Raw genomic sequence first — 14,736 nt, 5'->3', positions numbered from 1 at the left:
CTTGTATGAAATTCTCCACTGGCTAGGTGACTGGGGTGAGTTTGCAGGCTGGGTGCAGTCCTGAGGGCGGGTGCCTTCCCCCCAAGACACTGGTCCCAACTCACTCAGCCTCCTCCTTTCCCCTACCCTAGGTCGGCATTTGCTGGGAGGGGAGGGCAGGGTGGTGGGTGCAGAAGGCGCAAAAGACACATCGCAGCGCCTCTCCAGTGAAACATTGTCCCACTCATGTCGTAGCATATCACCTCTATTCCCTAGAGAGGCAAACAAGTCATTGTCCAAAACATAGTAGATTGTGATATTAGGTGCATATGTGATGCAGCCTAAGTCATGGGTTCATTATTACATCTCATTTTTTAGTAAGATAGAACCTAAATGCAAACTCACACTAGCTGTTTTATTTTTTATTTTTCCAGCTTTATTGAGATATAATTGACAGCATTGTGTAAATTTAAAGTGTACATGTGATTATTTTATATATAAACATATACATGTATATAGTGAAATGATTATCACAATAACATCACCTCACATAGTCACCCTTTGTTGTGTGTGTGGTGAGAATATTTAAGATCTACTCTTTTAGCAAATTTCAAATATAGGTATACCTTGGATATTGCAGGTTCAGTTCTAGACCACCACAATAAAGTGGATATCATAACAAAGTGAATCATGTGAATATTTTGGCTTCCCAGTACATGTAAAAGTTATGTTTATACTCTACTGTAGTCTATTAAGTGTGCAATAGCATTATGTCTAAGAAAACAATGTACATTAAATATACTTTATCGCTAAAAAGTGCTAAGCATCATCTGACAGTGCAGGGTTTGCACAAACTTTCAATTTTTAAAAAATGCAGTATTTGCAAACAACAATAAAGCAAAGCGCGATAAAATGAGGTATGCCTGTATACAATACAGTGTTACTAACTGTAGTCACCATGCTGTACATTAGATCTCCAGAACTTATTCATCTTATAATTGAAAGTTTGTACCCTTTGACCAACATCTCCCCATTTCTCTCACCTCCCAGCCTCTGATAACGACCAATTTACTCTCTGTTTCTGTGAGTTCAACTTTTTTAAGATTCCACATATAAGTGAGATCGTATGGTATTTGTCTTTCTTTCTCTGTCTGACTTATTTCACTTAGTGTAATACCCTCAAGGTCCATTCATGTTGTTGCAAATGGCAGGATTTCCTTCTGTGTTATGACTTAATAATATAGATCTTCCTTAGCTTATGATGGGGTTATGTCCCAATAACCCTATCATAAGTTGAAAATACCGTAAATTGAAAATGTGTTTAATACACCTAACCTACCAAACATCACAGCTTAGCCTAGCCTACCTTAAATGTGTTCAGAACACTTGCATTAGCCTACAGTTGGGCAAGATCATCTAACACAAAGCCTATTTAATAATAAAGTGTTTAATATCTCATGTAATTTATTGACGACTATACTGAAAGTGAAAAACAGAATGGCTGTATGCATACAGATGGTTGTAAGTGTATCCGTTGTTTACCCCTGTGATTTTGTGGCCACTTAGAGCTGTAGCTTGCTGTTACTGCCTAGCGTCATGAGAGGGTATTGTACCACGTATCACTAGCGTGGGAAAAGATCAAAATTCAAAATTCAAAGTATGACTTCTACTGAATGTGTATCACTTTCGCATCATTGTAAAGTCAATAAATCATAAGTTGAACCATCATAAGTTGGGGACTATCTGTATTTCATTATATATACTACATTTTCTCTATCCATTCATCCACTGACTGACACTTAGGTTGTTTCCATGTCTTGACTGTTGTAAATAATGCTTCAGTGAACATGGGCATGCAGAAATCTCTTGGAGACAGTGATTTTGTTTCGTATGGATATATACCCAGAAGTGGGATTGCTGGACTATATGGTAATTCTATTTTTAATTTTTTGAGGAACCTCCATACTGGTTTCCAAAATGGTTATACCAATTTACATTCCCACCAACAGTGCACAAGGGTCCCCTTTTCTTCAGGTCCTCACCATTGCTTGTTATCTCGTCTTTTATACATAATAGCCATCCTAACAGGTCTGAGGTACTATCTCGTTGTGGCTTTGATTTGCATTTCCCTGATGATTAGTGATGTTGAACACCTTTTCATATACCTGTTGGCCATTTGTATATCTTCTTTAGAAAAATGTCTATTCATATCCTTTGCCCATTTTTTAATCGGATTTTTTTTTTTGCTATTAAGTTGTGTGAGTTCCTTATAGATTTTGGATATTAACTCCTTATTAAATACATGGTTTGCATGTATTTTCTCCCATTCTGTAGGTTGAGGCTTTTCACTTTGATGATCATTTCTTTTACTGTGCAGAAACTTTTTAATTTGATGTAGTTCCACTTATTTATTTTTGCTTTTGTTGCCTTTGCTTTTGGTGTCATATCCAAAAAAAGTCATTGCCAAGACCAATATCAAGAAGCTTTTCCCCTATGTTTTCTTTTAGGAGTTTTATGGTTTCTGGGCTTGTATTTAAGTTTTTAATTAATTTAGAGTTAATTTTTGTGAGTGGTGTAAGATAGGAGTCCAATTTCATTTTTTTGCATGTAAATGTACAGGTTTACCAGCACCACTTATTGAAGAGATTATCCTTTCCTTATTGAGTGTTCTTGGCTCCCTTGTCAAATATTAGCTGACTGTATATGCATGGGTTTATTTCTGAGCTCTTGATTCTGGCCCATTTATCTATGTGTCCATTTATATGCCAGTGCCATAGTGTTTTGTTTACTATAGCTTTGTAATATAGCTTAAAATCAGGTAGTGTGATGCCTCCAGCTTTGTTTTTCTTTCTCGAGAATGCTTTGGCTATTTGAGGTCTTTTGTGGTTCTGTATGAATTTCAGGATTGTTCTTCCTAGTTCTGTGGAAAATGCCATTGAGATTTTGATAGGGATTGCACTGAATCTATGGATGACTTTGGGTAGTATAGACATTTTAACAATATTAATTCTTCTGATCCATGAACATGGGTTATCTTTCCGTTTACATGTGTCTTCTTTAATTTCTTTCATTAATGTCTTATGGTTTTCACTGTAGAGATCCTTCACCTCCCTTGTTAAATTTATTCCTAAGTATTTTATTGTTTTGATGCTATTGTAAATGGGATTGTTTTCTTTATTTCTTTTTTGGATAGTTAATTGTTAGTGTGTTGAAATGCAACTGACTTTTATGTGTTGATTTTGGATCCTGTAACTTTATTGAATTTGTTTATTAGTTCTAATTGTTTTTTTGTGGAGCACACTAGCTATTTTATAGAGGGACTCAAGGTTGATATTCAAAGTACTGAATGGATACTGAGCCAAACAGCACTGATGCCAGCTGTAAGCAACTGGTATAGCCATTTGGGTGTGGACCAGCTGCATGCAGCCCTGGAGCCAGATGCTACCCCCATTAAGATCAGAGTTATCCGATCAGGAGACCTCAGTCTGGTGTGAGGTATGGTGGATGCTGCAGTGTTGGAGGAAGATGGTATAGGGATATGCCCTACCCCTACTCACACTGCCCTGCCCCTGAGGAGCTCTCGGTTCAGTGGTCCTTCAGCTGCCCCCAAGAACTAAGCAGGGCTGTTGACTGCAGTTAATTCATTTAATTGTCCAGATATCGGACTAGGCAATGAGGATAGAGCAATAACAAGATAGGCACATTCCTGGCCTTGTAGTACAACAGTGCTGTTCTATGTCTATGCATACTTTCTACATGGCAGGTCTCATGTTAATCATTTCACTTGCATTATCTCATTTAATCCATACCCAACCCTTTTCTGGCAAGGATACTAAGACTCAGGGGAATAAGTGACTTGCTCAACATCATACAGCTAATAAGAGATTAAACCAATCCATCCTCAAAGACTGCGGGTGTAACCCCTGTGCTGTAGGGCTATTTGGGGCTCCCTAGAGGACATACTATTCTCAGCCTGCATCTCCCACTCTCTCTCCAGGTGACAGTCTGACCTATGAGATCAGGAACAGGAAGAGTGAGGAGGAAGAGGAAGCCCTGGATGAATGGATCGAGGTGATGGAGAAGGTGTTACCTCTCTCCCTCATCGCCACCAAAGGAGGCATCGAGTCTCTCATTTCCCTCTGCTCCACTCTCATTGAAGGACAAAGAAAAGGGGCACAAAGTAGGTTCCAGGAGCACCTGGCAGGGGAGCTGGGTGGGGTGGATGCCATCTCAAGGAAAGAAGTCACGCGCCAGGGTCTATGGGAGTCTTTCTGATTCTCCTCCATAACAAAAGCTTTAGCTGAGATGGATGGTCAGTGGTAAGAGGTTGGGATGGTGGACCCAAGCTGAGAAGTGAGCAGTTCTGGGCTGTCCCTCAGGGCTGAAGGAAGGTGTGATGTGGAGACAGGTCCTCGTTGGTGCTCCCTGGAGCTGCGGCCTCATGCAGGTTCTGGGGAACAAGGCTGGAAGGTCAGAAAGGGTGGAGTTTATAGCTAGAGCTAGAGAAACATCCTTTCCTTAAACCAAACCCAGATACAGAGCCAAGCAGTCTGGTGAGACTCAGCTGGAGGCCCTTCTAGAACCTTCTCGATTGTGGCTACTCCAGAAGTAGCCAGTCAACAACATGGCTCACCCTTGAAATATTACTCCTGTCAGCACTAGAAGGGGCCCGAGATTATCTAACTGCCACATTTTGTAGATGAGAACATTGAAGCTCAGAGAAGAGAAGGATCCACAAGGAAAGCCTGTGGCAAACCTAGGCCCCACGCATAGGTTTTCTGGCTTCTTAATCTTACTCAAGAGTATGGGCTTCGGAGTCAGACAAACCTGAGTTTGAATCCCAATTTCTAGCTGTGTGACTTTGGGCAAGCTACTTCATCTCTCTGAACCTCACTTTCCTCATATGCAAAGTGAGGAGAACATTGCCTACTTTACAGGGTTTCACGTGGTGTGAGGCATCTGGCACCGTGCTTAGAACACACACTCAGGGCTTAATAAACAAGAGCTAACATTATCATTTTACCATTGATTTCATGGCCAGGTTCCTTACCAGTCAAGCAAGGTCGATAGCTGGGGGAGGGAGGAAGCAAGGAAAGGTGGAGGAGAAGGAGACAATCTCTCCTACTATCCTTGTCATATTATGTCTTGAAATATAGTTATTTGTTTACTTGATTTATTTCCTTGCTAGGTTATAAGTTTCTGGAGGGCAAAGGCTGTGTCTTACTCATTTTTTTAGGGATTAGTTATTGAGCACTTTCTAGGTGCCTGGTACAGTGCTTGGTACTAAACATGCATAATCTACTTACGTCCCATGAAGTAAATGCTATGATTATCCCCATTTTTCAGAAATAGAGGTGCTGAGAAGTTAGGAAACTTGCCTAAAGCAAGTGGTAAGGATGGGATTCAAGCCAGAGTTATCTGACTCTAGAATCCATGCTCTGAACCGTTAGAGCATATGGCCTCTCTGACAGTATTAGCTAAATGCTAGCTTGATTTCAGTGTCATTTAATTTCCATATTTCCTTTAGCCCCTCTTCCAAAGTTAGCCAGTGTTTTGTCTGCCAGTGATGTTCACTGAATGAGAAATGAATGGATGCTCCAAGATAATCACTCCAGCAGCTCTACACATGGTAGATCCAAGGGGATACAACTATGACCATGGCCTATCCCTGAGGAGCTGAAGTCTGCATATGAATGGGTTTGAACACAAAGTGCACAATCGGTGTTTATGTACATTTTCCTGCTTTCATCAAAGTATCAAAGGAGTTCATGAGCCCCAAAATGGAAAAAGACATTAGTCATTATAAAAGAATGTGAACCGTTGCAGGACCATGTGATAAATTCTCTACAAACACAGTCCAGTGGTAACAGGAAAGGGAAATACAACTTCTCAGGTGATCTAGAGTCTAAGTGCCAGATGGGCTTCCAGAATTTAGATAGTTGGCAATAGGTAGCCAAACAGAGATATTGAGACTGGGAAGTAGCATGATAAGAAAAATCACTCTACTCCAGGGAAATATGGAGGATCAGGAGTGTGTTGAATTGGGTTGAACTGGATTGAATAGGTCCAGACCCCTCTGGGTCCTGCAGGTGCTGTGGAGCTGACAGACCCTGACAAGTAAGCTCTGAGCAAGCTCTGAGCCCAGCAGAGATCTCTCCTGACAGTATCTCCCCTGGCCTCATATAATGCCCCAGCTCCTTATTGCCGAAGCCCTAAGAAGGTTGGATAGGAATTTGGCCAAGCAGGGTGTGGAGAATCAGTATAATTCTTGGATCCATGCGAGTTTATTGCCTTTGTTCTCTCCACCTCTCCTAGTGTCCAAACGCACCTTCTGGCAGGGCTGGCGGGAACAAAGCCCACAAAAAGTGATATCCTGCCCTCAGCCACTGAGCCCAGAACAGATGCTCCAGGACAAGCACACTACCTGCATTAGGGTCTCCGAGGTGAAGTCCATGCTGCAGGAACTCCTGGACTCCACGATGTTCAACCAGGGGGAGGTTCGGGCCATCAGGTACATGTCTGCTGTGGTCGAGAACCTCAACAAGGCCTTGATGCTCCAGCACAAGGAGAACAGAAGCCTGGAGGCCAAATACAGGCACCTGAAAATAGAGATGACCAAAGAACTCAGCAGCCAGAGGCTGTACTTCCAGAAGTCCCTCCAAGTCCTCAAGAGTAAGAGAGATGCCCTACTAAAGCAGGTAGAAATTCTAGGGGGAAAGTACCATGACCTTCTCCTGATGAAGCATGCCTTAGAGTTCCAGCTGAAGAAGGCTCAATCTGCTAGAAGTCAGGCAGAATACTCAGTCAAGATCTTGGTTGACTCCCCAGCCCCTGCCACGAAAGAGGCCCTCCCAGAGAAGGAAACAGTCATAGAGGAAACCCAACAGGAACCCAAGAAGGAGGAGCAGTTTTCACCACTCTCCCCAAGTCCCCTGGCCATGGCCTGGGATAGTAGTGCTAGGCCTTCCACATGTCAACCACTTTCCACCATGACCGTGCATTCAAGGATTGCAGATGTGTACAGCAGCAAGGACACTGAAAATCTTCAGCCTGTGTTGCCATCCTCCATGGATCACAAGTTTCCTAAGAAATGGGAAAGACCGTCAGCAGAAAGCCCAGGCCACAAAGTCAAAGACCAGAAGGACTTCTTCCAGGAAGTGACCCAGGAGAAGGAAGGACTCCAGATGAAGTCCCATTTTCAGAAGCAGCTGTCCCCAGAGAGCTCTAGGAAGGTGGCCTTGGAGAGCAAGCCAGAGCACTGGGAAGAGGAACTCAGCTGGGAGAGGCGAAGGCAGCAGTGGCTGGAGGAGGAGGAGATGTGGCTGCAGTGGCAAGAGAAGTGGGCCCTGCTGGAGCGGGAGAAGCAGCGGCAGTGGCAGCAGGGGGAGGCAGCAAGGGGGCGGCAGCAGAGATCGGACCAGGAGCACGGGGGCCCGTGGAGGGGGCCGGAGCAGACAGGAGAGGACGTGGAGAGAATGGGCTTCATGCCCACCAGTCGATGGAGGGACTTGGAGGAGGCATCACTGGCACCTCCCCCAAGCCGGGCCCAATCTGCTCACCAAGGCAGGAGGCCACACTTGCCCAGGTCCCCTAAGACCCAGCAGCCTGCCCCCAGAAACCAGAGGACCATGAGTTCAGCCAAGTTTACTCAGAAACCACGGGCCCGCTGTGTTCCCATGAAGCCCAAGAAGACGGCCTCCCTTCCTGTCACGGGGCCATCCCTCCGAAAGGTGACCCAGCCCCCTTTGCATATATCCCCAGTAACTCTGAAGGGGAAGGTATACCACGTGGACGTGGAGGCCCAGAGGAAGAACCTGCAGCTCCTGACTGAGGAGGATCAGCTGGGGCTGCCCCACCACCTGCGCAACAAGGTGCGGGAGCTCACCACCACCGCCATGGAGCCGAACGCGCTCAAGCTGTGGTGCCTGTGCCATAAGTACATCCTCTACAGACATTTCCGGAGCCTCCGGTAGGTCCTCCCTGGCACCCACTGGCACCCACCCACACCGCTGCAATATATGGGCAGAGCCAGAACCCAGTGAGAAAGGAGGAGCATGGGGCAAGTGGGATGGGGAGAATCACCCCAGGCCTGGACAAGGTCCCCCTGAGGGAGGGTACCTGCGAAGGACACCTGACCTCGGAGCCTTGGGCAGCCCTGAAGGTGTGGGAGGTCAAGCACTTACACACTGCTCTCCCTCTAGTGAGCTTTCCTGTAAGCCTTTCTTCCTGTCTTCCTACTGCCCTGTCCGTAACCCACCTATGCTCCCCCATTTGCCTTACTTTCTATTCCTGTTTCCAGCCCAGCCCGAGCCTCCTCACCTGACACCACCTCCTGCTTCTCTGCTCCCTGTTTTCCCCAGCTCTCACAGACACAGAGTCATCTCGGTTAACAGAGAGTTGGGGGCAGGAGGAGGCTCCTTCACCCACTAAATCACTTCCTCTCTTCCCAGACAAGAAGTGATCAACCATGTACAAGTTGTGCGAGAAGCTGGGGCTGCCTACAAGGACCAGAACCTCTACCTCTTCCTGGAAAACATCGACCGCCTGCAGAACCTCCAGCTGCAGGCCTGGACAGACAAGCAGAAGGACCTGGAGGAGAAGCGCCGAGAGTGCCTGAGCAGCATGGTGACCATGTTCCCCAAGGTGGGCCTCCCACCCGGCGACCTTCTCAGGGGTCAGCACAGCCAGCAGGGATGGGGCCAGGGTGGAGCCATGGGGCTGTGGGGTGTACCTGGGTGCGGGGGAGCAGTTGGGAAATAAGAGAGCAGATTAAAGCCTCTGAACCAGGAAGAGGGGAAGGCAGGAGACAGCCTGAGTGTAAGGAAGGCCAGTTTTCCAATCTCCATATATGGGGAGAGCAAGAGAGGGAGGGACCCTCTAAAGGAGCTGGACAAGAAAACTTCTTCTGGAGGGGAGGTAGTTGGAGCCTGCAGTCCCGACTCTGTGCTCAGATTCTCCCTCCCCTGTGGGTCTCCCTGTCCTGCTCTTGTCTGATCTGGTTGCTCTCTAGGCTTGGTCACAGCTGTCTTCTTCACCCTCGTGCTTGCGACTCCGTTTGCTTCTCTCTGGGGACAGCTCCCCTACTTTCTCTCTCTTTTTTTTTTTTTTTAATGTGCTTTGTTTTTGTTGTTACGAGGTAGAACTTTTTTTTTTGGCTGCATTGGGTCTTCGTTGCTGTGCACGGGCTTTCTCTAGTAGCAGCGAGCGGGGACTGCTCTTCGTCGCGGTGCGCGGGCTTCTCATTGCGGTGGCTTCTCTTGTTATGGAGCACGGGCTCTAGGCACGTGGGCTTCAGTAGTTGTGGTGCATGGGCTTAGTTGCTCTGCAGCATGTGGGATCTTCCCAGACCAGGGCTTGAACCTGTGTCTCCTGCATTGGCAGGTGGATTCTTTTTTTTTTTCTCTTTTTTTAATAGCGTAATTTAAATCTATTTATTTTTGGCTGCGTTGGGTCTTCGTTTCTGTGCAAGGGCTTTCTCTAGTTGCGGCAAGCAGGGGCCGCTCTTCATTGTGGTGCGCGGGCCTCTCACTATTGCGGCCTCTCTTGTTGTGGAGCACAGGCTCCAGACGCGCAGGCTCAGTAGTTGTGGCTCATGGGCCTAGTTGCTCTGCGGCATGTGGGATCCTCCCAGACCAGGGCTCGAGCCCGTGTCCCCTGTATTGGCAGGCAGATTCTCAACCACTGCGCCACCAGGGAAGCCCAGCAGGCGGATTCTTAACCACTGCACCACCAGGAAAGTCCCCCTACCCTTGACTCTTAATTGGCAGTTTGCCTGGATACAGAAGTCTAGGTTAGAATTCATTTTCCCTCACAATTTTGAAGGCACTGCTCATTCATTGCCTTCTAGGTTTTGGTGTTGCTGTTGAGAGTCCAAAGTCATGCAGAGTCTTAATCCATTGGGTTTGACCTATTTTTATTCTCTAAGGTCTGCCTTCAGTTTCCTCTACTCTTTCCCCTGCTACCAGGGTCAGAAAAGCAGCGAGTGCTGACATGGTCCACAGGAGGCTAGCTGATGGCTTGGAGGGATTGGAGAATCCCACAGCAGTGACTCAGAATCTGCTGAGATCTCCTCTAGGGTTGGGCCAGGAGGTTAACCCCCTGAGTCCTGAGCAGCCATGGCCAGAGTCTGGGGGAAGCAGTGTCCTGAGGGATTCAGTGTTAAGTGCCGGCATCAGGCAGTTGGAAGAGCCTTGGCCATGGGGATATCTCCCAATTCAGTTTCCTATCACCTTATATTAGTCCTTATCACCTCCTGTAGGTGTCTTGACTTGCTAAATTGGTTTTGAGGTTGAGAAGGAAAGGGACCATATATATAATAATTCTTTAGGTGGCTGTGAGGGTTCCTCCAGCTCCTTCCCCAGGGCCAGGGCAGAGGCTGAATGACAAGACACGGAGAGCATTCCTGACACAACCTGGCCCCGTAACATGAGTCTCTCACAGTTCCAGCTGCTCTGGTTTCCTTTAGTTTTTTCCTTGCTGTTTTGCCCATTGTCCAGATTCTCCACAACAAAGGAGAAAACAGGAGCTAAACCAGCAAAGAACAATTCAAGGAATTTCTGGGAAATGCAATACCCTGAGGTCCCAGGCTTATCTAATTGGAGGCATTCCCTGGGCCTCACCCTTTCTGCTCTGCCCCAAGTCAGGCAACGCCTCCTCTGGCACTAGAGAGAGGATGAATTCCTGTCTCCCTGATGCCTCTCTGCTGGTTCCTCTTAGCTCCAGCAGGAGTGGAACATTAACCTGAACAACCCTGTGGTCACCTCCCCAAAGTCAAGGAAAAGCAAGCCTCCTTCATCCTTACTGCGGCACATCCATTCCAGCAGCCCCTCATGCAAGCGACACCTGGAACTCTTTATGACCAAGCACCAGCAATGTGTGCCCCTGCGGATGGCCCAGTAGGTGCACGGAAGCCGGGGGCAGCTGGCTAGGTGGATGAGGGAGGCAGGGAGCAGGGGTGACCAGACTTGGGGCGGGGGTGCTGGCAGCTCAGTGAAGGTACAGACAGGCAAAGCTCACCCCATGAGTTGCAAGGAACCTGGCTTCTTAGCTGCCCGCCCAGCTCTGGCCATTGGCCCAGATGGGGGTATGTGTGTATGTGGTGTGTGGGCTTCACGGCACAGCCTGACCAAGTATGTTTCAAACTATGCAACTGAAAGACTCCTGGGACCCACAGCTGAGAACTTACAACCATTTCTACCCTGAGCATTGGTCTGGCACCTGCCACTGGTCCATCCATATAAATCAACCTGATCCTTCCCACCATGTGACCCCTGGGCTCAAAGAGAGACACCACGAGTCTCTGGGCAGCCAAGAAGAGCCACATCCACACCCCCCTAGTGTGGCCAGTTCAGGGCTTCAGGCCCAGGGCATGTGCCTGGAGGAACAGGGGCTGTCTCGGCAGCCTCTTCCAGTAGTTCCTCAGCTAGAGGAGACCCAAGGAGGTGAGATTTAGAGTTGGGAAGGGAAGAGATGTGGCGAGGAAGGCAGTGACAACTATTTGAGAAGGAAAGAAAACCCTGCAGAGCTTGTTGCTTCCCAGTCTCTCCCTTTCTGTAAGTCTACCTCCTCATCTCTTCTTACACTTTCAACCTTCACACCTCAGCCAACAGGGGAACCAGCTGGAGGCCATCTGGAAGACTGATGTGGCCTCCTCCAGTCACCCAGTAGAAAAGAAGACCCCCACCAGCCTGTCCTGGGACCAGCTAGGGGGGTACCCAGATATTCCCCGGCTGTTGGCATTGGATGTGCATTCCTCCTACCACAAAAGCTTGAGGTCCCTCAAGGCCCGGTAAGATGCAAGGCTGGACGGTTAATCTGGATTCAGGGAGATCTGCCCACCAAGGGCAGGGGCCAGAGTACACACTTCCTGTGTCCAACCGCCCAACAGCTATCTTTCCAAACAATAATGACCTCATTTACTGTACCACATCAGACAGAGAGATGCTTACCTGCCTCATTGGCCATGAGCTTGGGTCCCCACGCCAGCACCATTCTAGTTCTCTCAAAGGACTCCACACGGCATCTCAGAAGATCATGACAGAAGTCCTTCCTTCCCACTTGCTTCCTGGGCTGCACATGAATTGCTCAAGAGGTGTTTCTTGCCCTAGGCCTGGGGGTTATTGTCAAGGAGAGCCAGGTGCAGGTATGGAGAGATAAGAGAGACCAAAACTCCCAGGATAAACTGGGCCCGTCTTTGGCATTGTCATTTCCTTATTGCCTTCTATAACTGCCCCTGGGAAGAGCAGCTGAGGGGAGGTGGGCAGGACTCAATGGGCCAACAAGGGACTTTTCTGGTTAGGAAGGTTCAACTCTGCCTCCCTTGGCTTGAAGATGTCAATATTGAAGACTCAAGGCTCTTTCAAGGAGCCTTTCTAGATTACTAACCCCAGCTGCCTCTTGTGGCCCTGGCCCTGCCCCAGTTAAAGATCTTTGACAGGGATGGGAATTCCCTGGCAGTCAAGTGGTTAGGATTCGGTGCTTTCACCGCCAGGGCCCAGGTTGGATCCCTGGTTGGGGAACTAAGATCCAGCAATCAATCAATCAATCAATCAATCAATCAATAATATCTTTGACAGGGAGAGGGCACTGATGCCTGCCAGTGTAGACCTAACCAGAACCAAGGCTGCAAAATGCTGGTGCTGCCCCCATCCTCTCGACAGGAACTTAGGGAAGACAGGGTGGCCTGGCAGCATCAAAGGAGGCTGGTCCTTGGCTCTGGTTCCGCTCTGAAGTGGGCCTGAGAGTCCCAGCTGGACATCAACATTATAGCCCACCTAGTACATAGATACCAGGTTTTCAGTTCCTGAAGCGTTCCCCCGTGTGTGTGTGTGTGTGTGTGTTGTTCTTGTTGTTATTAGTTGATTTGGATACAGCAAACAGAACTGAGAATAACCAAAACAACTCTGGCAGAGTTTAGTAACCCAGAAATCAACTGGGGCCGCACCCTGCTGAGATTTGGCTAAACTTGCCCCTGACTCTAGCACCCCCATAGTGGTATCTCTCCTCTCTGAGCTCCTTCTCTCCCTCTGCATCCCTGCCAGTGCCTGGGCTCTGCTCGGCATCTGTTTCAACCTGAGGCACCAACCCCGCGCACGTGACTATGTGCACATAAATGTCAAGTATACACACTCCACTTGACCCCAAGCATTTCATGATCTTGGTAACTTTCTGAAAATTTAGCAGGGTGATAGGGAAAGGGATTCACAGTGAACAGTACCAAAGAGCAGCCTCCTTTCTTCCCCTCTCTCTTTGGTTTAACATGCAAAATTCAAAAACTCTTTCCCATCTCTCATGCAGAGCTGTTCCACCTACACCCAGGCCGCCACTGGAATCTCAGCTTCAGACTTAAACACTAATCAAAATATTGTTCCCAGCAAAGACAGTTTCTCCTTTCCAGGGGAATTTAGGTGAATACAATTTTCTTCCCCTTTTTCAAACTCTACACAAGTTTTTTCAGTTTATCACACTACCAGGTGTAGAGACCAAGCCCTGCTGCTTCTGTCTTCTTTATCCACATGCCAGGTTGGCACCACCTACCTGTGTGTCAAGCTGGTCCTCGAGATTTTAGTGTGGGTGCTGCCTGCATTGTCTTGGGATCTTGCTACTGTGGCATGAGAATCTGCCGCTGCCCAGGCTACTGCTGCCCTAGGGTGGTGGTCGTGCTGCTTTCTTTTTGCATTCTCCGTGCGTGTGCACCTCTGGAGACACACTGCTTCCACTCCCAAAAGTGCACCCTCTCTTTGGCCGCCTACCCCTGGCCCACCTCAAATCTGCAGGTCCACCTGTTGTGTGGGTCCAGGTCACTCACCTCTTCATGATCCTGCTGACCTCACCAGCTCCCCTGGCCATGTCCAGTTCACAGCACCAGCTAGTTTCATAACTAGGGCCAGCCTCGCACCGACTGTCCCATTCTCCTGGTCTGCCTGGCATTGGCAACCTGTCTCATCAAACGCCCGCTGGGGTGTCCTCTCAGCATGTGGGGAAGGGCTATTAATCTTCCCTCTGTGATTTGGGACCATGTCCTTCAAAAACCAGCTGACGCCCTTCTCCAAGATCTTTTTCTGCTTTGTCTTACAAGTGTCTCCCCTGGGCTCTCTGTCCGACAGGTAAGATAGCTATGTGCCTGTACACACCAAGCGCTGTCTGCAGTTAGAGAAGTATCTTAACCTCGACTCTAACTGCCCTGCCCTCCCTTGCTCAGAGCCTATTTCTGCACAAAGTACACAGTGGTTCACATGTGTGTGCTGAGATGCAGTGAGCATGGATTCACAGACTTCCGACGTGGTGCCGACAGAAGAGAGAGCTTATAACTTGGTTTCTGGGAAGGAACCAAGATGGGGGTGGAGAGGAAGAAACGTGGATGGGTAGGAAGGAGCAGGAAAGAGTGAGGGGAGGGAAGAGGGAGTATTCTGTAACGTGAAACGGGAGGAAGATTCACAAGAAAAGAAGCAGAGCCCCTGGGATGTGGCAGAAATGTTGTGTTAAGCAGTTCCACATCGGGGTCAGTCTGGGCCCAGCCCTGGACTGGTCTCCCAGAGACCACCAGGGAAGCTCTCGGGTGGGCTGGGTGGGTACTCACATCTCAGGGCCTTGTTTCAGCTGCTCCCCAACCAGTAACTGTATTAACTGTTTCAGTGCCTCAGTGACCCAAAGGAAGGAAGGCCAGGACACCTAGAGGAGTCAGCTGAGTTTGTTTGTAGAAAGTCAAACGAGTCCTTCCCCGGAACCCTAAAAAGCCAGAAGGATCGAGACAATCCC

At 48.1% G+C, this 14,736-nt stretch overlaps 1 protein-coding gene across 1 annotated transcript in view; it reads left to right on the top strand.

Moving 5' to 3' along the window:
* The window catches only part of FAM186B (family with sequence similarity 186 member B), a 24,568-nt gene extending 9,832 nt beyond the window's left edge, over positions 1–14,736 (top strand). The window contains exons 3-8 of the mRNA XM_059937355.1: positions 3,977–4,159; positions 6,295–7,948; positions 8,430–8,622; positions 10,696–10,874; positions 11,582–11,767; positions 14,614–14,736. Coding sequence (XP_059793338.1) covers positions 3,977–4,159; positions 6,295–7,948; positions 8,430–8,622; positions 10,696–10,874; positions 11,582–11,767; positions 14,614–14,653 — 2,435 coding nt within the window. The 3' untranslated portion in view covers positions 14,654–14,736. The remainder of the gene's footprint in view (positions 1–3,976; positions 4,160–6,294; positions 7,949–8,429; positions 8,623–10,695; positions 10,875–11,581; positions 11,768–14,613) is intronic.

This window comes from Balaenoptera ricei, chromosome 10 (assembly GCF_028023285.1).
Source record: "Balaenoptera ricei isolate mBalRic1 chromosome 10, mBalRic1.hap2, whole genome shotgun sequence".
NCBI lineage: Eukaryota > Metazoa > Chordata > Mammalia > Artiodactyla > Balaenopteridae > Balaenoptera > Balaenoptera ricei.
This window is presented reverse-complemented; position numbering and strand designations above follow the sequence as displayed.